This window comes from Ambystoma mexicanum, chromosome 12, assembly GCF_040938575.1.
Source record: "Ambystoma mexicanum isolate Mex_15411 chromosome 12, UKY_AmexF1_1, whole genome shotgun sequence".
In the NCBI taxonomy this organism is placed as follows: Eukaryota; Metazoa; Chordata; class Amphibia; order Caudata; family Ambystomatidae; genus Ambystoma; species Ambystoma mexicanum.
In genome coordinates, this window is record NC_090936.1 from 599,740,322 (window position 1) to 599,762,854 (window position 22,533).

Here is a 22,533-nt window from a genome sequence, read left to right on the forward strand (position 1 = left end):
ACTCTAACAAAAAATACTAAATGGACCTGATTGGCCAGACGGTGTGGTACTGTAGGTGTGGGTAGCATCTCTTCCTCCTGGTTGGCTGAGTAGCTGATGGACGTCAAACATCTTGTGCTCCATGCAGGCCAGGGTCCGGTCACTGTGGTCACTACCTAAGCTAGTATTGTTGCATACTAAATGACAAATTATTTAAAACATTTTATGCTACTTGTCACATTTCTACATAAGTTACACACAATGATCATTGTCAGTACAATTGGGTAATTCGTGGCTTTAATTGAAGGCCTTGACCTTTATTGTGCATGTAAAAGAATCAGGCTATGTTTCGCCTCTCTTTCTAAGTTTCAAACTCATTAGTGCAAGTAAAAGCATATATAATAATAAAAATGCTTAAGGTTAGTAGTGGGGGTGTTGGGTGGGTTTCGCAGCACAGGCGAGGGTCTGGCACTTGAAAGAAATACCTTACAGGGGGTGCAGGGTCAGGATGACGATAAATTGTTTTAATGGGGGTGGGTGGCTTGCACGTTTATGAGGACGAATCGAGCAGAAAGTCCTTAGCTCATCTTGGTTCACATGCCGGTTTTTCAGGCAAACAGTGATCTCAGAGGAAGACAACTGTAGCATATTGATTGTTGCAACTTTCTCCAGCCTCAGCGTGAGAATGGAAGTGCAGAGCTTTCCTTCGCAGTGGGAGTGCAAGGGTGGGGGCCAACCAGCTACCTGCGCGCCTTGTGAATGTGTGTGTGTGTCTCTGTCCTTGGCTGCTGCGGTGGAAAGGGGAGCCGAGCATTGCTGTACTATCACAGTGAGGCCTGTTTACCCAAGATGGAGTCGAAAGGGACACAAAAGATGGATGCCCCGTGTCCTGCTCAGTAGTCCCATCTATGCAGCAGTCAACCGTGGTTAACTTTACATAAGGGCAAGGGGCAATACCACTACCGGAGGCACGCGGTCCAAGCCTTGTACTGAGGAGCGTACGACGCGAGGGGGCCTGAGGACCCCTCGCTCCCATACATTCCCCCCTTTCGTTACATCTAAAGTAACAAACTACTTTATCTTGTTCGTTCTGTTCTCCCTTCGGTAGCGCTCAGCTTCAGCCACAGCCTCATCCCAAGCAGGTGTACCCTTTATTGGCATCCATGCTTTACACACACTTCTTAAGCTGTTACCCCTTCTTGCATATTCTTCGGGGGTGACAATTAAGTATATCCCACCATCCCCATCTAAATCTATCCATACCTCATTATACCACAGCAAGTTTTTTGGTTCTATAGATGGCAGTCATCCTATACTGTGGTGTGGTGGATTCTCCGGTTTGTACTTGGCATCTATCATGGTAGCCACCATTGTCTGTCGGCCTACTGTTACCATCATCATTGCTGAATTAGGCATATTATTTTCACAGCATCTTAGTCCCAGTTGGCACACACAGAATATTAAAAGAAGAAAGACTATGATGGGAATGAGTATCTTTGCTGCGATGTTCACCCACGATGGTATCCAGCTGAACAGGTCGTCGAACCACGTGTTGTTGTCTACTCCGCCTTCTGCTCTCATTCTTTCTCCTAAATTATGCACTGCTGTTATCACATGTGACAGTGTCCCGTTATCAGCATCGGAAGTTGGTACGAACGTGCAACACGCGCCCCCAATTCTTTTGCAAACACCACCGTCCATCGCTGTGATAAGATCTAAGACATATCTGTTTTGCATCGTCATCAGGTGCAGTGCACGCAGCTCTATTTTTATGATGTTGAATCCTTCTTCAGTGTCGTTGGCCAGCTGGATGAGCTCCCAGCGTGTTATCTGCAGCCATTTCACGTTTGCCCTTGCTTGAACGCCTGGTGCTAGGAACGATGCAAAGAATGTTTCTGCAGATGAAAAAAGCTTATACTGTTGTGGGATTTTAGCAAGGATTTCTGACGATTTGGACGAAATATAATTGGATCTTTTGCTGCGTGACAACTTGGTTTTCAAAGTTTCTTCTGACAATAGTTCGTATGCTGGGGGCTCTGTGATTGTCTCATCGGGCGCTGTTGATGGTTCAGCCGATTGCCCTGCTGCCGATGTGTCAGTCGATTGGCCTACTGCCGATGTGTCAGCCGAAGGCCTTGCTGTAAACTGGACGTGGCTCTCTGGTATCACCATTAGTGCTGAGTGAAGTGTAGCTAAGGCGCAAGTGCCCCTCCAGGATGCTGGGAGATGCAGTCAAGCTCGTTTGCCACAGATCCAGTATATGTCCATTAATGCAGCAGTGCCTTTTTTCATGACTGGCATTATTAAAGTCTTATTGCACTGCTGCACCGTTCCCATGTTCATCTTCCCTTCTCCATGGAAGCAAAGTTTGTGCGGTATTTCCTTTTGAATCTTTATGGGTCTCTCCAGGGGTGTGACCCATGTCAGCTTGGTGATATGCTGTGTCCAGATGGGGATGCACGTTTCTTTTGCCCATTCGTATGTTTCATCTGGCAGCCCTCGAAGCCCCTCATCTTTGCATTCAATCGTTTCATCATGCCACTTGTCATCTGCATATCTTGTGCCTTTTATAACGAAAAATGACTCTTGGAGGCAGATTACTCCTTGTCATCTGCTGGTGAAAGTTTGTTCGTTTTCCAATTTTTCCATAGTGACTGTGTGTGCTTGAAATGTCTTTTTTATTCTACAAAGCATCAGATGAATCAAACATTGGGCCTCAGACAAGGGTACTTCCTGTGGAATGAACATTTTTGGGGTTCCAGTTGCATGGGGAATAAGTGAGCCAACGTAACAACTTTCGTTACTTGCTTGCTTTGCTGCGGCACTCATGTCTGAATACTATTTGTTTGATTGGTCCGGGTGTCAGGGGTCCTCTATTTCATCTAACCCCAAGTTGTGATAAATATTGTATCTGTTTTTTCCCACCCCCTTTTTCTCCTCCTTTTGTTTTTTAATTTGGTACCAACTAGTGAATATTGCAGCGGGAATATTCTAGACCATGCTTCATCTATGTTGTTTATTGTGACATGTGTGTATTCAGTGGTGGTTTCTGGTGCAGTGTGTGTATGCATGCTTGTATTTCTGGAATCAGTTCAGTTAACCAATAGTAATCATCATTTACATTCCATCCAAGCTCTATTTCCTTGGCTCCAGTATTATTCAACAATGGAATAGCAGTTTCGTTTACGTGCAATTGTAAAAGGGGCAATGTTATATTTTTATCATTCAATTCAATGTTATAAGTGTCCTTGAAAATAGCCGTTGCTTCAGTCCATATTAGTTTAGACCCTGGTTTTGTCATGTCAGTTTCGCTCCCCCCTTTGTTCATTTCATTTGCCACATTTAAAACAACATTATACCAAATAAGATAAAACATCATTATTGCAAATAATATGGCAGCATATTTTATAACACATTCCAAATTATTTAATCTACTGGCCCTAGTGGCATCCCTATTTCTATCTAACATTTCAGCTTGCTCAGCCATTTCGTCGCATTGGCTCATGTTGAACCTATGTGGGCGAGACAAATTCGTTAAGTTACATGGAAGAAAAACAATTGCAATTATTCATTTCTTTTTCATTTCTTCACTCAGTTACGCATGTAACAATTCCTTTTAATTTCATCATGGAAAAAATTAGGAAAAAAAAGAAATAGAAAAAACAACACGATTTATATGAAAAGAAAAGAAAAAGAGAGAGAGAGAGAGAGAGAGACAAAAATATATCAAACCTTTGCTTTTCCCCTATACTTTCCCTGTCTAGGTTGCAATTGCCATCATGTTAACCTGTGCCAGTGGTGGCATCCACGCAGTCAGTTTCATTTTGGGGAGGTGTAACACTGTGTGCCCTTCTTACGTCTGAGAGGTGCACCCAGTATTTTAACCCTGTGACTTTAACTGCAGTTGGGGTGCTGTACAACACTGTGTATGGACCATGAAATCTTGGTGAATTCCACCTTCTTACAAAGTTTCTAACAAGAATTTGCTCCCCTGGCATTAAAGGCCCCTCTGGGCTGTCTGCTGTCGGCATGGAGGTGTCTGTTGCTACATCTTCAGTAAATGGTGAAACAATTTGTTTTTCTATGCTGCGTACTGCGCGCATTAGCTGTGTTAGGTATTCCTTAAATTCTTCTCCCAGCACTGTGGCAGCCCTGTGCGCATCAGACGCTCTCCTAACAGGGGAGAGCGGTGTGTGCATTCTCCTTCCCGTCACAATTTCGTGCGGGCTTAAATGATGGTCCTTGCATGGTTGGTTTCTGAGTTGGAACAGTGCTAGGGGCAGACAATATACCCAATTTTTTTTCAACGTGCTGCATAATTTCGATAAATTGCTTTTAAGCAGCCCATTGATCCTCTCCACAACTCCATTGGCCATTGGATGATAAATCGAACATGATTTGTGTTTCACCCCCAGAAGGGAGGTCACTTCTTTGAAGAGGTGATTTACAAAGTGCGTGCCGTTATCTGAACGGATCACGTCACAGATTCCCCACCGTGAGAATACTTCTTGCACAAGGAACTTGGCAGCACATTTTGCATCAGGATGGGGACAGGGGTCCGCTTCCACCCACCGTGAAAAAGGGCATACCACCACAATCAAGTATCTTGCTCCGTTACATCTTTCTCCCATATCGGCGTAATCGATATGTAGTTCTCTAAATGGACCTGTAGGGCATGGCAAAGTGCCACGCAGAGTTCGCAATGTCATTCCTGAATTGTAAGTTTGGCATGTAGTACATTAAATCACAAATTTAGTCAAGTATTTGTGTAGATTAGGAACAAACCAATCCTCTTGAATATCTGAGGCAATGTGTTGTTTTGCAACGTGAGCTGGAAAATGCAGTTGTTGGAATGCTAGTTCTAATAATTTTACGGGCATCACTACCTTGCCTGTCGTTTCCTGTCTCCAAATGAGATCTGTGGCTGATTGCTTACACCCTCGTTTGCCCCACAACTCCTGCTCTTCCGGTGGGGCCCTTCTCTGGAGTTCTATCAATTGTGCTATGGGCGTGTTATTGTATGCATCTGTTGGTTGTTCTGCTGTGGATGTTTTTACAATGTACTCCGATGTTGGTGTCTTATTGAAGTACGAGGCTTCTTTCGCTGCTGCGTCGGCTGCCGCGTTCCCCAATGAGACAGTGTCTGTGTTATGGGTATGGGTTTGGCATTTAACCACCGCTACTATCGATGGTTCTACAAAAGCTTCTATTAGTTCATTTAGCAACGTGGCATGTTGTACAGGGGACCCGTCTGCTCTTCTGAACCCTCTCCTTCGCCAACGTGATAGCCCTGAGTGAACTGTGGTGGTAACATAAGCTGAATCTGAATATATGGTCACGGCACAACCTTTGGCTGTGTGTAACGCACTGATTAGCGCAGTCAGTTTGGCTGCTTGTGCAGAGTAATGTGAGGGGAGGCGTTTGTGCACAATCACTTCATATGTGTCTTCTTCTATGCGCACTACCGGCATCCTCACATGTTTCTCTCCTGTCTCTGAATTTATGGATGCTGACCCGTCTATGAAATATATTTCTCCTTCCGTAAGGGCGTTTTCGCTTGCTTTGGGAATGTAATCGCCCTCTCCCTCGTATGTGCTACAATCGTGTTCCTGTAAATCCTCAGTTGTGCATGGCTCTGTAATAAAGGTAGCTGGGTTCACTGTTTTGCATCTGACCACATGTACATTTGGACTTGATATTATTATTTCATAAGCAGAGGCTCTCTGTGTTGTGAGGGTAGATTTTGATCTTTCCAAGATAGCAAATAACGAATGTTCCGCATATAGCGTCACTGAACATCCCATTACGATTGTGGCACTTTTCTCAATGGCGAAGACCGCTGCAGCGAGGGCCTGTTCACAAGCGAAATGTCCCTTCATTACTGGGTCTAATATTCCACTGTAGTATGCTAATGGTTTATGGCCTAGTGATGTCTTTTGTGTCAATACTGCTGTCATTAATGTTCCATTGCTGTGTGAAAACAGGAAAAATTCCCTTTCATAATCTGGATTTGCAAGGACTGGGGCGTCTGAAATAAGGTCTTTTAATCGAGAGAATTGAGCAATTGTGTCCTGTGTCCATTTTATTGGGGCTCTGTTCTTTTGTGCTTCTTTTAGTGCTTGTAGAATTGGCCGTGTGTATGCTGCGTAATCGAGGATCCATGCTCGGCAATAGTTACATATGCCAAGAAATTTCTGCATGTCCTTCACTGTTTTTGGTATGATAATGTGTCGAATGGCTGCTGCTCTGTCTGGTAATATTCTTTTTCCGTCTTTAGATATTTGCTGGCCAAGATACACAATGTCAGCAAGGCAGTATTGTAACTTTCCTTTGTCCACCTTGTATCCCTTGGCAGCCAATACGTTAAGCAGTGTTATCGAGTCTTCTCTACACTCTTCTTCTGTTTTGCTGCAGACGAGTAAATCATCTACGTACTGTATTATGGTGCTCCCTACATCTATGTTGCCAATGTCTTCTCGTAGTACTCTGTTAAAAATGCTCGGGCTTTCGCAATACCCCTGTGGGAGTCTGCGATGTTCATATCTGTTGTTTCCTAATGTAAAAGCTGTAAGGTACTGTGACTCTGGTGCGAGTGGCACAGAGAAAAAGGAATTTTTCAGATCAATGACAGTGAAGCAAGTTGCCTCTTTTGGTATACTGCACAATATTGATAACGGGTTAGGCACTAAAGGGAACTCTTTTTGGATGACGTCATTGAGTGGGCAGAGGTCCTGGACCATTCTCCACGCACCTCCTTTTGCTTTCTTAATTGGAAAAATCGCTGTGTTGCATGGGGAAGTCGATGGCACTAAGATCCCTTGGCTTAGGAGTGCCTTCACTGTTTCTCTAATACCTTCCTCTGCTTCTTTGGATATTGGGCATTGTTTCACTCTGGGTGGGAGGGCACCTGGTTTCAGTTTTATTTTTATGGGAGTTACCTCATGCAACAATCCTACATCGTGTGGTCCTGTAGTCCAAATTTCAGGTACTACCCTGGCCATGTCTTCTTCAAATATTGTCAGTGGGGCCTTTATGTTAGCCATGATTGGGTTGTGTATTTCTCTGTATTGAATCATAATGTCACATTGTATGCTTATTTCCATTATTATTTCTCCATCCCCTTCGTAGTCAGTAAACAATTCTTCATCAGTAATATCTTTTAGCATTATGTTTGGCTCTATACATAGCACACTTCTCCACTTGCATCCTTGCGTGTCCAGGCCTATGACCACAATGCGTTTGTTGGAAACTTGAACTGCCTCAATGTCTATAGACATGATTGTGCCTGGCACTACATCTGTTGGTGTGATTGGGCGGAATATGAAGTCGGATGGTATTCTCCACTCTTTTTGTGTCATTTCAGGCACTACTTGGGCTAATACCTGTATTCCATAGACGAACATGCCCATGTCAATGGGAATCCCTCTTACTGCAACTTCCTTTGTAATCGTACTTATTAGCAAGAGTGCCCGTACGGGGCATACCCCTGGCGTTGAGCACACTATTCCTCTTTCAGTAAAGGCTATGGTTATGTTTAACTTACTGAGTAGGTCTCGTCCCATCAAATTGATTGGCGCGTCTTCGTAATACAATAAGGGTGCACGCACTGTTTTTCCCCCCACTAATACATCAAGATCTTTTGTGTAAGGAACTTTTAAAATAGCCCCAGAGAACCCCTGCGTCTCCAAATTTCTTCCAGAGAGCTTAAACCGCCCTTCCGTGAGGCATGATTTTTCTGCTCCAGAGTCTACCATAAAGATAAACTGCTTGTTTCCTATCTCTGCCGCCACTAGTGGTTCCTCATTTGCACTTTGTGTGGTGGATAGGACTGGACACGTAAGTGCTCCCTGTGGGCTGTCCTAGTCTTGGTATCTTTGCTGACATGGCATTGAAAAAACGTTGTCACCCATGACCGTTACGCCGCGGTATGGTGCAGGAGCACCGTTTGCGGCCGCTGCAAAAGGGTTATTGTTTATGTTCCCTACTGGGTTTTGTCTCGCCATGGGCTGTATTGCGTTTTGCTGTTGTGGCTGCTGCTGCTGTTGCTGCTGCTTTGGTGGGGCTGGCTGTCTCTGTTGCATTTGGGGGTCATAGCAGTATTGATCCTTTGGTCCCCCCCTCCCCATTGGAGCTCCACAAGGGCTACCTGGGTGTGGGCAGCCCCACCCCTGTTCATTGTTCATGGGCTGTTGTTGCTGTTGAAATACCCTGATGGTCGCATTCTACAATCTTGTGTATAATGTCCCCATCTTCCACAATTCCAACACGACCCCTGTTGTCCTCCCCTTGGTCCTTGCCCACCATACCCTCTGTTTCCCATTCCTCCGTATCCTCCCCTTTGCCCGCGGTACCCACCTCTTCCTTGGGCCGGCCTGTTCTGCCACTGCGATCCTTGGCATGGCTGTTCTTCTCCGTTCCACTGTCCCTGGTCCTCTCCAACCCATTGCGCTGCTATCCCGACGGGTCTTCCTCCCGCGTTTTCCTCTCCTTCATTTCCTCTGTCTGCTGTTGCACTGGCAGTAATGGCGGCGACCTTCACTAATTTCGTCTTTACTAATTTTGCTTCGTCAGCCAGCCTCTTTTGCGTGACCTCCTTTTCCTTCTCTTTGATCCTCCTCCAGTGGTGTACAATTATGCTCTGAATTTCAGGCCACCCTTTGGCTTCGATCCCAGCTATTTTGTCCAAGGCCTTCTGCACCTCTTTCGGCAACCCCTTTTTAATGATAAAATAGAATAAAGCTGTTGATTGAGTCCATGCCGTACCAGTTTCGCTTCTCCATAAATCTTGCACTCGCAAAATGAATTGCACAGGATCCTCGTTCTCCTCCATCGTACACTGCATCACTGCATGTAAATCTGGAACGTCTGGAAATGCACGCCGCAATGCATCCCACACTTGTGCTCGAACATTGTTAAATGGTGATCCATCGTGTCGGTCACAGCTCATCGTTACTCCTGGGAACCCTGCCCTTTCCCAGATTGTGTCTACTTGGTCCCCGATTGCTGAAACTAATAGACTTTTTACATCACCTATTGCTAACGGCACGCCTGCCGTGTTCTTCTCAAATACATGTATCCACTTACCTGCCCCTCCCGTCAGCGGGGGGAGGAGTTTTAACAGGTTGGTTTTGTCCATTTGGGCCCACGGAATGTAATTTGGCCTACCTGCTCCTTTATGTATCAGTGGCATTTGTAGCTTTTGTTTCTTTCCCGTTCTGCTTGTCTTCCCTTTTTTCGCTTTACTTACCAATGTGTTTCCTATCCTCCCTGTTCGTTGTCTTAATCTACCTTGCCATAATGGTGGCGATAGTGTGTCTGGGTAGCGGTGGTTTGGCAGTGGGGAACCCTCTGCGGCAGCTGCCTCTTCGTATTCATCTAAATCATCCCATATTTCTTCTATTTCTGACTCTAACTCGTTATTATCCTCCCAGTTTTCCTTGGGTTCACTTCCTGGTCTTCCACTCTGGTCTCCACTTTGTTGGCTCTCTGGTGTATCTGGCCGTATAATTCTGGCTTGTTATTCAATTGGAACAGGAACTGTCCTGACTGCCACTCTTGTTCTTGCCTCTGCTGTGATGACGTCCCTTGCGATACTATAGACTGCTCTGATACCGAGGCTGCTGGGGTTGCATTGCTTGCTGCCCCGATCGGAGGTTGAGATCTGCCAATGACAGCGGGGGTACCTCCCCTCCCCCTGGCAGCATTTTCCCTTTGTGACATAAAGCTCTTAACCGTGTTATTTTCATTTGTGCTTGTGCTAGCTGACGGTTCAAATCACCTGTTAAACGTGCTAAATCCACGGGAGGCGCACTCGTGGGGCCATACAGGCCTCCTTTGTCATATGGTGGAGGTTCGGGGGCTGTTGCCCCGCTCTGGGCAGTGGCGGTGGGTGGTATATACAGGAGTTCACTAAACCCTACCGCTGGCCTAGTCATTAAGGGATAGATTTTTGTTACTTCGTTTTCGGTTGTAGTCGTTGAACATTCCCCTTTTGGTGTCCCACCTACTTCTTCAGGGTTTTTCTGCTTTTCTGTCATTCGGTTTCTACCTACCTCTGCCGTGGGGGAAACTTCCTCAAACATTCGCCATAAATCTAACACTTCTCTCCGGTTCTGTAACTGTTTCCCTTTGTATCGCGCTAGCAAATGTGTTGATACTAGGTCCAACACTCTTTTGTCAAATGATCCTCCTTCTGGCCAAATTGGTGTAAACCCCTCTCCCTTTATCTCAGTGATCCACTGATCGTGATACTTCTGTATCCTGTCGCTATAAAGTGGAAGGTGCTGGCAAATATGTGCCAGTGGTGTTACTCCCCCCATGGCAATGTTTCTTTTCCTTTTTTGTGTATTCTAGTACCTTTGAATCTCTTCCCATCTCAATTACAATATGTAGAAATAATACGTTCTTTATCAATGCTCACAATTACCATATGTCACATTAGCTTTCTGAGAGGTGTTACCTGATCACCCGTCACAGTTTATTTCTTCTGCTTTACCTTATATCAATCACAAATTACTTGTGTTAAAATACTTTAGTGTGTTCAACAAGACATATACATAAAAGCGGACCAACAAACATATAATCTTGCAACATACACATGCACTGCCTGCGCGTGTTTGTTCTTTCCCTATTCCCGTTACTGTCCCTGTTTTTCATTCTTACCTATACTATTCACTATTTCGCATTCACTCCTCACCTCTTTCACCTTTATTATGTCTCAAGATTTCTTACTTCCACGGAAAAAGAATATTCTACAAACTACTCCGAGCCTACCCGAGACCCCTACTATTTTTCTCTTTATCTCTATTCTGCACTTGGTCGGGACAAATGCTATGCGGCGCCGCCTTCTACCCCCTACTGGCTAGGATACCACTTCTCTTCTTCTTCTCACTTCTTATAACATCTAATGGCCATGTAAAGGATAGATCAGAAAAGCCTCACCGTCACTCACGCAGACCCTATTCTTGGCTACCTTCCCTTTGTTGCTAATTCCCTTCTTCCCGTATTTCCCCCTTACCTTCCTTTGAGGTCTTTGCAACCGGGACTCCACGTGTTCAGTCAGGTACTCCGAGGGTCACCGCTCGTGGCCGGACCACGCTCAGGTCTGTCCCCCAACCAAGCCGTGGCCTGCCTTGGCGAGCAACTTTTGATTGGGTATTCGTCAACCGGGAACCCTTGACCCTTTCTTCTTGGTGTGCACAGTCTGGTCAACCGCGGAGGCGATGGTTCTGCTGGGGGGCGCCCTGGATCTCACTGCCGGGCGGCGCAGGCCTCAAGGCACCTCTCTAAATCATGTCGCGGGTGTCACCAAAAATGTAGGTGCCTTTCCCCGTCTTACTACGTGTGAGAGAAAAAAGAAATAAATAACAGGCAAAACCCCTTGTCGGGAAAGAGGCACTGAGACTCGGCTGCAAGAGTTCAAAGGATGGTTTATTTCTCCAGCTAGGAAATAACCCAAAAAACTCTACCTCATTACATCAGTGTCAACATTTATATTGGTTAAAGTAACTCTAACAAAAAATACTAAATGGACCCGATTGGCCAGACGGTGTGGTGCTGTAGGTGTGGGTAGCATCTATTCCTCCTGGTTGGCTGAGTACCTGACGGACGTCAAACATCTTGCGCTCCATGCAGGTCAGGGTCCGGTCACTGTGGTCACTACCTAAGCTAGTATTGTTGCATACTAAATGACAAATTATTTAAAACATTTTATGCTACTTGTCACATTTCTACATAAGTTACACACAATGATCATTGTCAGTACAATTGGGTCATTCGTGGCTTTAATTGAAGGCCTTGACCTTTATTGTGCATGTAAAAGAATCAGGCTATGTTTCGCCTCTCTTTCTAAGTTTCAAACTCATTAGTGCAAGTAAAAGCATATATAATAATAAAAATGCTTAAGGTTAGTAGTGGGGGTGTTGGGTGGGTTTCGCAGCACAGGCGAGGGTCTGGCACTTGAAAGAAATACCTTACAGGGGGTGCAGGGTCAGGATGACAATAAATTGTTTTAATGGGGGTGGGTGGCTTGCACATTTATGAGGACAAATCGAGCAGAAAGTGCTTAGGTCATCTTGGTTCACATGTCGGTTTTCAGGCAAACAGTGATCGCAGAGGAAGACAACTGTAGCATATTGATTGTTGCAACTTTCTCCAGCCTCAGCGTGAGAATGGAAGTGCAGAGCTTTCCTTCGCAGGGGGAGTGCAAGGGTGGGGGCCAGCCAGCTGCCTGCGCGCCTTGTGTGTGTGTGTGTGTCTCTGTCCTTGGCTGCTGCGGTGGAAAGGGGAGCCGAGCATTGCTGTAATATCGCAGTGAGGCCTGTTTAGCCAAGATGGAGTCGAAAGGGGCACAAAAGATGGATGCCGCGTGTCCTGCTCAGTAGTCCCATCTATGCAGCAGTCAACCGTGGTTAACTTTACATAAGGGCAAGGGGCAATACCACTACCGGAGGCACGCGGTCCAAGCCTTGTACTGAGGAGCGTACAACGCGAGGGGGCCTGAGGACCCCTCGCTCCCATACACTACCACCTGCGCCATCTGCACTCCAACCCACCCCGTCTGCCATAACCACTGCTTCCTGACTGGGCCCCCCAGCACAGGTATTGTTCCCCCTTTGCTTCCTGATAGTCAGCTGCCTCAGACAGTCAGGGATCTTTCAACATCCTTTGCTAGAACTAGCCCCATAGCAGCCCTTTCCAGACCCAAGGAATGCTTATCTCAGAGGAAGTGAGGGAAGTCCAATCACAATGCCCCTTCCACCTACCCGACGAGGTGCAACTCAGACGCATGGGAGCATCCAATCGACTCTCTAAAAGGTGTGCTGGTCAAATGCTCTCTTCCTGTACTAATTGTATCAAATATGTAGATTTGATAATCCAGTGGCACCTCCATCTCCTAACACCATTGAAAACCTGATTTCGTATCTTTGAGATACTGATAGCCCATATCTATATAATCCTCCTTACTAACAAACAAAATAATAAGTGGGATACAATTACATTTGGGATCTACCCTCTTTGAGGTTGCGCTCTTTATGCTACAGTTGAGTGAATGACAATACCTCCTCTGCCTCCTCTTTGAGTTTTTTATTTGCATGTTATCAATTACACTCCTGGTCCTTTATTTACAATGAACCTTGAATATTAGTCACCACCTCATTTCCACACTCTCCCAAAACAGATTCCTAAACAAGATTAGAATTCACGAAGGTGGATTAAGTTAGTCACTCAGGCCCCGCCTCCTTCTTCCACTGAAAATCTGATCACTATTCTCCTGTCAGGCCACCCACCAAACTCCTGCTATCTCCTCATTAATGTATGCCTCTGATCAGTCAGCGTGTCCTATTGCCACTAGAGGTGAGCAAAATGTTCATACGCAAAGCGAATAGTGCAGAATCCGCACTGGATTCTGTTTCTGCCAGATCCACCAAATCAATATTTCTTTTCTGCCGCCACTGAAATATTGCCCGGTTATGTGTGGTTTTGCATGGAGTGTGGTGTTTCACGCCAGACCTAAAGTTATCATCGCAAAGCATACAAGAACCTAAGGCTAAAAAACGATTAGTACCCAAACTAACAAGGAATGTCTGCCCCAATCACCGGAGGCGCATGATGCTCTGAAACAAAACTCTTATCCATAACAAAAGACGGACTGACAAGGCTCTTGGTACTGTACCGCCCCCCCAAAAGGACTTGCTCCTGGACCTTCTTCTTTATCAAACACTGACTAAAACCTGTAAAATCCCCCACCCCTTTTCAATTTAAACACCACCACCAATATTACCAAATTCTTCTCAGAGAGACCCAGAGCATCTCCTCCTCTGTAGCTTTGGCCCTTACATCAACGTCCTCACCACAGCATTGCCACCATGTGAGACCAAATGTCCCAACCTATAACTCTGGCACAAGGCCCCTTTCATTTGTACTGGTTCCTTAAAAGTTTGCAGACTTTTTACCTGCTTAGTCCTCATCATTGCCCCGGCAGAAACTAGAATGTTATGTGTGTCCCGTGAGGTGACAAGGGTATCAAGGAATCCTGTTCCCTGTGTAAATTCGACCAAACAGTTGGCTGTGTGTGCTCTACTGGCTGGAGACAGCCTATTAATATTGTAGTAGTATACAGGTTGTTTCAAGCTGGCTGACCTTACTGTCCCCCCATACAAAACCCAGCACTGACCCATGGCAGGACATTGCTCATACCAGGGAATGAAAGGGTTAAGGCATGGCCATATAGGGTAATGCCATATGTGTATATGATATGATAGATTATTTATAACGTGCTTAATACCCAAAGGATTCTAAGCGCGGACCCAGGGATCGATCCTGTGTTGCTCCGTGTCGTCTTGCTTCTAAGGCGAGCACATTGCTGCTGAGCTATCCTCCCGAGACAAAAAGTGTTACAATTTTCAGGACCAGTTACGACTAGTTTGTAAATGGCGCCTGGGGTTCAAATCTGAATCTGCACCTCAGACAAAGCTTGGCAAGAACCCTGCAAAAGTTGTATATCGGCTCCCACTGGTTAGGTGGCTGTCACAATACTTTCCCCCCATGTCAATGGAGGGCATGCTCGCTCCATTACTCTGTGGCACCTAGGGATACGCCCCAAAGCACAGAAAACCCAGAACCACCATCCAAGAGCCTCTCACCTCTTCTGGATTCAAGCATTGACTGTATTTGGCTTGACAATGCCAAAGGAACCTGACCGCACCCTTCCCTCCGCTCAGATCACCTTCAGAAATGCACCTGACTAGCTCCAGAGCAATGTCCTATGTACACTGGTGGCCATATCTTGTAAATGTGCCTTATACTTAACAGATTGAGACAGTGACAGACTAATTACAGTTTTCCTGCTTCGCCACTTAGAACCTTTTCTGCCTGACCCCGCTATTTCCTATGTGAGACCAATCTGCGCTCAAGTGAATATAGGTCCTGCTGTACTCTCGGGCACCTTCCTTTGGACTTTGGACCTTGTCATTAAATTACCTGTAATTGCACCTGCACTCGTATTTACCTTACATCCCTGGGTTTACTTCCCTTTATTCAGGGTAACACCATACTACCCTGTATTCTTGTCTCTCCCGCTCCCTTCCAGAGAACTAGCATTGATTATTTGAACACAGTTACCAAGAGATGAGTCGGGAAAGCTAAGGCACAGCCTGTTTGCCTAGATGTTGGGAGGTAACTCCAGCTCCCAACCACAGGGCCGGAGGGTTGTTTCTGAGAACCCCCTCCCTTTTGTCATCCTCCCAAAAAACCCTTCCTCCTCCTCTTCCTTATGCCTTAAAATCCAGCACTTGCCTTATAATTCCATCAAATTCAAAACCATTAAAGACATTCTTTCTCCAGCCCTATCACCCAGAAAATCATCAATGTTTACCATCCCTGGCAAACCTTCTATTTGCCCTCCTGTGCCATGCATCTGCCCCTCGACCGCCATGCCTTTCCCACAGCGCCTTAACCTCCTCATCCACTCACCCTGCCACCACCCTCCACCTTGCTGGCCTGCAATCCGTATGCGCCTTGAAACACTTGTGTATAGGCGCATAGTAAATAACAAATCAATCAATCAATCATGCTGGGCCTACCCACCTCACGCCTCCAGGTGACCCCACACTCCGACCCCCCCTGCACCCCAACCTGTCTTTGTTGTGCTCTTTTCCCTCCCATGATCCACCACCCACCTGCCCGCTGAATCCCTTACCTCTTCTTCCTAGTTGGCTGGCTTCTGTGTAAGGCGTTTTCTACGCGGGCTCCTTTGTGGGCGGCACAGGAAACGCGTACTACATACCCCATAGTTCTGGACAGATCTTACTTGTAGAGATACAACTTGCGTTAACTGACCTCGTGAACCCCAAACCCATTGCACTGTTCCCACGATTAGGGAAAACTACAAAATCATATCAGAATGGACAACCTGCCTTTCTCATATGAGCCTTGTTTCAGGCCCCACTTTAGTGCAGACTCAGCAGACATGTTTGGGAAGATGGGCTTCTTTTACTACTTTAAGCAGGCCTCTTCTCATAGCATCTCGGTAGCCTTCAGTAAGATTGATCGTCCAACAGTATGTGTGGACATGCCTGACAGGGCGAGACGGGTCCCACTCTAAACTGTATGCATGTGTGTGGAGCATGGCTGGGAAGGGACACGCAGGTTCAGCATCATACATGAAAGCTGTTCTGTTTATGGATGAAACACGCTTGGGAGGGGCGAGCTTGTCCCATTGTAGATTGGTTCATTGGTTTTGCAGGGAGCTTGCTTGGGGGAGACAGGCTGGTCGTACAAGGTGTCTGTTTTAGGCATGCTTAGGGGGGCTTGGATGATCACACACTAGAGCGGGTCACTGTGCGCCTGGGGAAGATAGGCTGGCCTCACTCTAGGGTAAACTACTATAAGCAGTCTGCATAAGAGGGCTATTCAAATCTCTTTTTTAAAATACTCTTTTTTCTTGTTTAGGGCAGTTTATAACCAGGACCATGATTTGCTTCGAGCCTGGTACCTTGCTGGTGCAGACCTGGACCAGGGAGACTACTCCAACAGGACTGCCATGCACATTGCTGTCTGCAGTAACTACCTGCCCACCGTGGATGTGCTTCTGCGCTATGGTGCCACCCCACTGGTAAGGAATGGGAGCGATGTGGCAGGGTTGGAAAAGTGAGGGGTATGTGTAGGGCGGGACAAGGCATGTGAAGGGAAGAGAAGACAATAGGGTAAGGTAACAGGTGTGAAGGGAGTAGGAGTGTAAGGTAAGACATGCAATGGCAGGAGTGTTTAGGCAGAAGATGACCATAGGATGGAATGGATTTCTGTTTGCGAACAAATTACTCATGTTCTTTTGGAAGAATTATTCTTTAGGGGAGGAATAGATGTTAAGACCCTGTTAATTGTCTGTGCAGGAGATGGGAATGGAATAGGGGTTTGAGGGGAACTGATGCTTAAGGATTTAGAGCAGTGATGTCTTAACAGCAGGAGCGGGCAAATGGGGCACGTGCCCTGGGCCCATGCCGTGTAAGGGGACCCTAGATGCAGGATACAAAGAAGTCAATGCACATTCTTTTTTTAAAAAGACCCTCCAGTTTATAGCATTTCACAATCAGCTACAAAGGAAAGTGTATGTCTCCGCACCATGATGACATAGACGTTCCCCTGGAAGGGGAGGATGGGAATGTCGGCTTCTGATTTGTGGTTTTGACTTTGCTAGTCAGAGCCGTTTAACCCTTTCATCCTCTCAGCTCTCTCAGCACAGAAGGCCATTTTGCAGCAGCCTGCATGCCATTTAGCACTCCCAGGTACAGTCACCTTAGAATGGAATCTTATTTTAAATATTCATGTATAATAATCGATTAGCTATATTTTGGTATCTGTAGTCTCTCAAACAGCCACAAATAAGGCTGTATTTTTCTATAGGGGAATGTCTCCTACGGGCCTATTTTATTTCATGCATTCTGGGAATTATGTCTTGCAGTTTAAAAAGAAAATCACAAAATGTCAAGTTTTAAACCTTTTATTGCACTCACTTAGACTTCTGCCTGTTAATATCAGATGAAGAAGCTCTTTAGCTTTTTCCATTGTAGCATGATATTCTCAGCCAGTCTAGTATAAGGTCCCAAAACGCACACCCTTGTGATTTTAGTAATACAGAAAAAATAATCAAACCCATAAATTCCATAATCACTACAGGTAATCTAGCTACCAGAATAATAAATGATATTGGCCATATTCAGTTCTAATTCAATCATATGTACCTATGTTGAGCTCTTTGACAGACAAACATCGGTCATGGTTGGAGTTTTTAAACTATCAGATCTCCAGTACCCCATACATAGGAATGGGGGAGCTCAAGTACTTGAAGATGCTTAACCTAAAAGACAGCAGTCTGAACGTAGACATTGGTTTTTTGACACAGTATGGCCAACTTTGAGCCCAGGTCCACCTATTTAATCACATCAACAAAGTCAGAAGACACCCCTCCAGTGCCATTTCTCACCAACAGCTGTCACACACTATTGCTCTGGACCCCCAGTGAGTGAGGGACACAGGGCACCAATGACAGAAGCTAAGTTCAAATGGGTAGCACCCATTAGTGAGCATGAGATACGCTGAGATAGCTGCAGATACTGCACCATTCAAAAGTGGGTAATGTATTTTGCATTTGCCATACTGTGTGTAAGCGACAAAACCATTGTGAAGCTTGAGGCAGTGTGAGGTAACATTTAAGACTGCACCAGTTAAAGCCTTGGAGCATATTTTGCCAAGAAACCTACAATGTCCTAGAGCTACAAGTAGGTTGCAAAACACATGGTTAGACTCTACAATAGGAAAATGCAATATTGACCCTCTTTCCCAATCAAGTGTTTTCAAACCTCATACTTCAATTCGCCTTTTAAAAAACACCAGTAATTTTAGGAAACCTGTGGGTCCCACCTGAAGACTGCCTGGGCCTAAGGTAACTGTGACATGTGAAAAGGATCTGTATTTTCACTTTTTTTTGTCCGTTAAATGCAACTCTCAGAATGAGTATTGTTTCCAAACAGTAATATGTACCCTGCTATCAGGGTCTTTTATGGTCTCTTAGATAAGACCCAGATAATTCTAGACCCAAATTCCAGGCATAATGTTCCTTCAGCCAATGACGTTTAAAATGTTCCTTTTAATATTCATACGGTGTGATTAATCCTGCATAGTCATCCCTAAACTCCAACCTAAAGTATCCTCCCATGTGGTCAGGGGAAGGTAGCTGTTACATGATTCTGACCCTGAGGGTGGCATTAGGTGGGTGGATCACTTCAGAGGAAATGGCTGGCAGGGAAAGGTGGTGTCTCTAACAAAGGAAACACTGTACTCATCTCATAACAGTGAAGAAGAAACTATAATTCCAGAGTTTCTGATGGCCTGCTGCCATTATACTGAACCCTGTAGCCATCAGGTCTTGAAATTCACTTCTGCTGAACCTTTTAAGCAGAATTGTCTATATTGTTCACACATAAATAATCTCTCTAAACATTCTTTAACATCTGCCAGTGATGATGCCTGTTGTATGGATAAAAATGTGCAACAGCAGAACTTAAAATACTGGGGTAATCCTTGGGATTTTAAATCCCAGAAGGCTCTAAGTACTGAGATGAACAAGACGAAAGAAGAGTTAATGAGGATCAACCATATGGGCAATAGTAATGTGCGGTCTAGTGGTTGTCTCTTTAATCAACGCCATGGGACATTTAAATGTGAAAAACACCTGCAGGCAAGAGAGGAAGAGAAACGAGAACTTGCAGGAGAAAATAAAGGAGAAACCATGTCGGGCAGCAGAGTGCAAGAGCAGGAAGCAAAGCTGCTGAGAGAGGCAGATGATGTGCGGTAGTGCACCAGACTACATAGGAGAGGTGCTCCTGGACTGCCTTCTGTCACCGGAACGTACCAGAGTAATGGGAGAACCGACTGAGATTATTGGGCTCCAGAGAAGGACAGCTGAGGCGTCTACAACTGCAGACAGGTTGTCAACAGCACTGACTGAGAGCAGTACCTGTACCGGCGAGGGACCGTGAAACGAGCAGAGAACCTGAAAGGGAGTCAGCAAGTTATGGATGTCATTCAAATAACAGAACTCAGCCATTACCGCAAACCACGAGTCAGAGACACCAATAGTAACTGGTGAGTTTGCCTTTTGATATTGGTGACCCGGGGGCATTCCGACAGGTACGTGTACAAGAAAGTAGACATTTTGAATACCGATTAAATAGAATTAAAGAGAGAGCAAGAGGGCAGATATGGTACAATTCTCCTGACATGAGATGTCAGTTGGTGGAAACTTGGAACCAGCGTTGCCTTACGCCAAAAGCTATTTTAAAGAGAGAACAAGAGGGCAATATGGCACAAGAGAAAGATACCTGGCAGGAGAGTTCACCAGGGATCTTTCTGGAAGGAGAGGAAACCAGTATATCCAAAGTTTATTGTTGAAGCTTCTTTGGGAAATGTAAAGTGGCAGGAGAGTACACGAGGGGATCTATGTGAACCAAAGGGAGGACAATATGTTTTGCTCGATTGAGTGTTGTTTAAAATTGAACATTTTTACTTTGACCATCCTGAATACTAGAAAAGACGGTTTTTTGATATATTTCTACCTTTATTGTGAAAAGAACATTATCTGTTGTCACCTTAGGGAAAATAACCAGGGAAAACACATTTTCATTATCCTTAAAAGAACTTTGGGGAAACAGAATTTTTCCAATATTTCAGTGGAAGGGAAACTAGACCTGGAAAACAAGGATTGTCTTTCGCAAACTGTATATAATTATAATTGTTCTTTTATAACTGGTTTCTAAGCACAGGATTGGGATCGAACCTGTGTTGCAGTGCTTTGTCTTGCTTCTAAAACAAACGCATTGCCCATGAGCTATCCTTCCTCCCCTATATATTTATTTATGATGTTTTGCCTAACGTAAGTGAAGTGATGACAGAATCTGTATTGTACCCTTTTCTTTTACATGTTAGTCTGAGGAATAGAAGTCCAACTCATTTTTGTTTTATTTTCATAGGAAGGGATGTTCTCCTTTGGTTAGGGCAAGATAGGCCTTTTCCAAATCCTTTTTATTTGAATAAACACAGCAAATATTGAGAATACTTCAACTTTGTGTCCGTCTCTCATTGCTGACCCCTCACAAAGGAGTTATCTACCCTTTTATATGAAATCATAAGTGGCGATTTTGTGTAATGTTTTTATGTAATGATTTTGATATGCTAGAAATTGGGGTCATAGTTTGTCCTCCAGACATGCTTCTGGTGTCACTCAGTTCCACATTTAGCCCGCTTGAATGCTATGCTGCCCAAATCTGCAATTCCTAAAACGTTTGAAGTTTATTCACTAGTAAAGTTGTGTATAAGTGACGAGTTGTGTAACTTTTTTTGTTTTTTTGTAATGATTTACATTGGGTGATTGTATATCCCACAGACATGGGTCTGGTTTCATTCTGTTCCACATTTTGCCCAGTTTAATGGAATAATGTCCAAACTGTAATTCGTATGGCATTCAAAGTCCATTTACTGGAGTTCATTCACTGATGAAGTTGTCTTTAAGTGACCGTTTTGTGTAACATTTAATATGAGTCTGGTGGCATTCCGTTCCACATGCATCCAACTTTCATGGTATACTGTCCGCATCTAGAATTCCTAAGGTGTTTCAAGTTCATTAACTGATATTAACTGATGAACTTGTGCTATGAACTTGTGTAAGTGTTAAGTGACAGTACCGTAACGCTTTGCACTGGGGTCATTGAATACCCTAAAGATATGGGTCTGCTGTCATTCCGTTCCACATTTCTCCATCTTTGCTGGTATACTGTCCAACTTTCCATTTTTCCAAAGGAGATTCATGAAAGCCCTTGGTGGTGTATCCCTACAAGCGACCAAGCCGCCTAGTTCAAGCCAGGGGGTTGGGCGCCAAAGGCGCCTGGGGCAGAGCCCCCTAGTTATAATTTTCTGACAAGTACAATCTTATTTACTGAATTTGCAAGGGAGCAAATTAAACTAAATGGACCAACTATAACTCTACATGTATTAGAGGAAATATGTATACATGGCAATGAAGCTTTCATGCAAACCTGATTCCCATATGGGCTAACGGTACACAAAAGGGTGTGGTCGGCTGTGTCTGTCACCAACACGAACCCAATGGTGTCAGATAATTAAATATGCCAGATGATGGAATGCTGGTTATCTGGGTGCCAGGGGGAAAAAAACAGCTACCTAACAAAGCTTGATGGCCTCCTGCCTTGGTATCTGGCTTCCAAACTTTGTTATCCAGCACTTCCTTCACTTAAAAGGTAGTATTACTGGCAATGGTAGATGGCGGTAATTAGGACATATTTGTTAATAAGGTGCTAGATAACAAATCTTCTATTGTAATATTAGAAAGGTTCCATTTTGACAAGAAATATGCTAACTAGTGTATACCACTAATAACAGTGAGATGAAAAGCGGCTGGGTGGAAAAAGGAGAAGAGGTGAAGGTAGAAGTATCAACGATGGAAACAACTACAGGAGTGAAAGGTGAAGAGATTGGTGGAGAGATTGACTTATAAGTGTGAGGGTAAGAGATTGAGTTAAGAGTGTGAGGGGCAATACATGCATATGTTAAACTGAAGAAATACATTGCCTCCTTGAGTGGAGGAAATGAAGATAAATGTTGAAGAGAGAAGTGAAGGAAGGTCCCGATGGGAAAATATATATGAAGGTGTGTGAAGGAAACAGTTGAAACGAAGAGCGTGAGAAAATTAATACGTCAGGGTTAAGAGGGGAGTGTATACAGGGGGGAGTGTTAGGGTGAGGGTGAAAACTAGCAGTTGGAGGGTAGGAGATGCAGGGAAGAATTCGTAATGGAAATGTAGGCCTTTGAAGTCAAGTAATTTGGGTAGGATTGTGAAGGAAGAAGAGAAAGGCGTGATGCAGGTAGGAGTGGTGGAAGATAAAGATGAGTGATAAGGAAGGAGATGGATATAGATGCTCAGGCATGAGAGATACATATTGTATCGTGAATGGAGAAAATGTAGGGTGGGAAGGTTCAAGT

General features: G+C 44.8%; 2 protein-coding genes across 4 annotated transcripts in view; one reads left to right on the forward strand and one right to left on the reverse strand.

Annotated features, from left to right (window-relative positions):
- The window catches only part of FAM216B (family with sequence similarity 216 member B), a 515,713-nt gene that overhangs the window by 457,668 nt on the left and 35,512 nt on the right, over nucleotides 1–22,533 (reverse strand). The gene's annotated exons all lie outside the window — the stretch shown is intronic.
- LOC138513869 (L-asparaginase-like) overlaps nucleotides 1–22,533 on the forward strand; it is a 127,963-nt gene that overhangs the window by 103,216 nt on the left and 2,214 nt on the right. For both annotated transcript variants that reach the window (XM_069628988.1, XM_069628989.1), the window contains exon 5: nucleotides 16,432–16,594. In XM_069628988.1, the coding sequence (XP_069485089.1) occupies nucleotides 16,432–16,594 (163 nt within the window). The remainder of the gene's footprint in view (nucleotides 1–16,431; nucleotides 16,595–22,533) is intronic.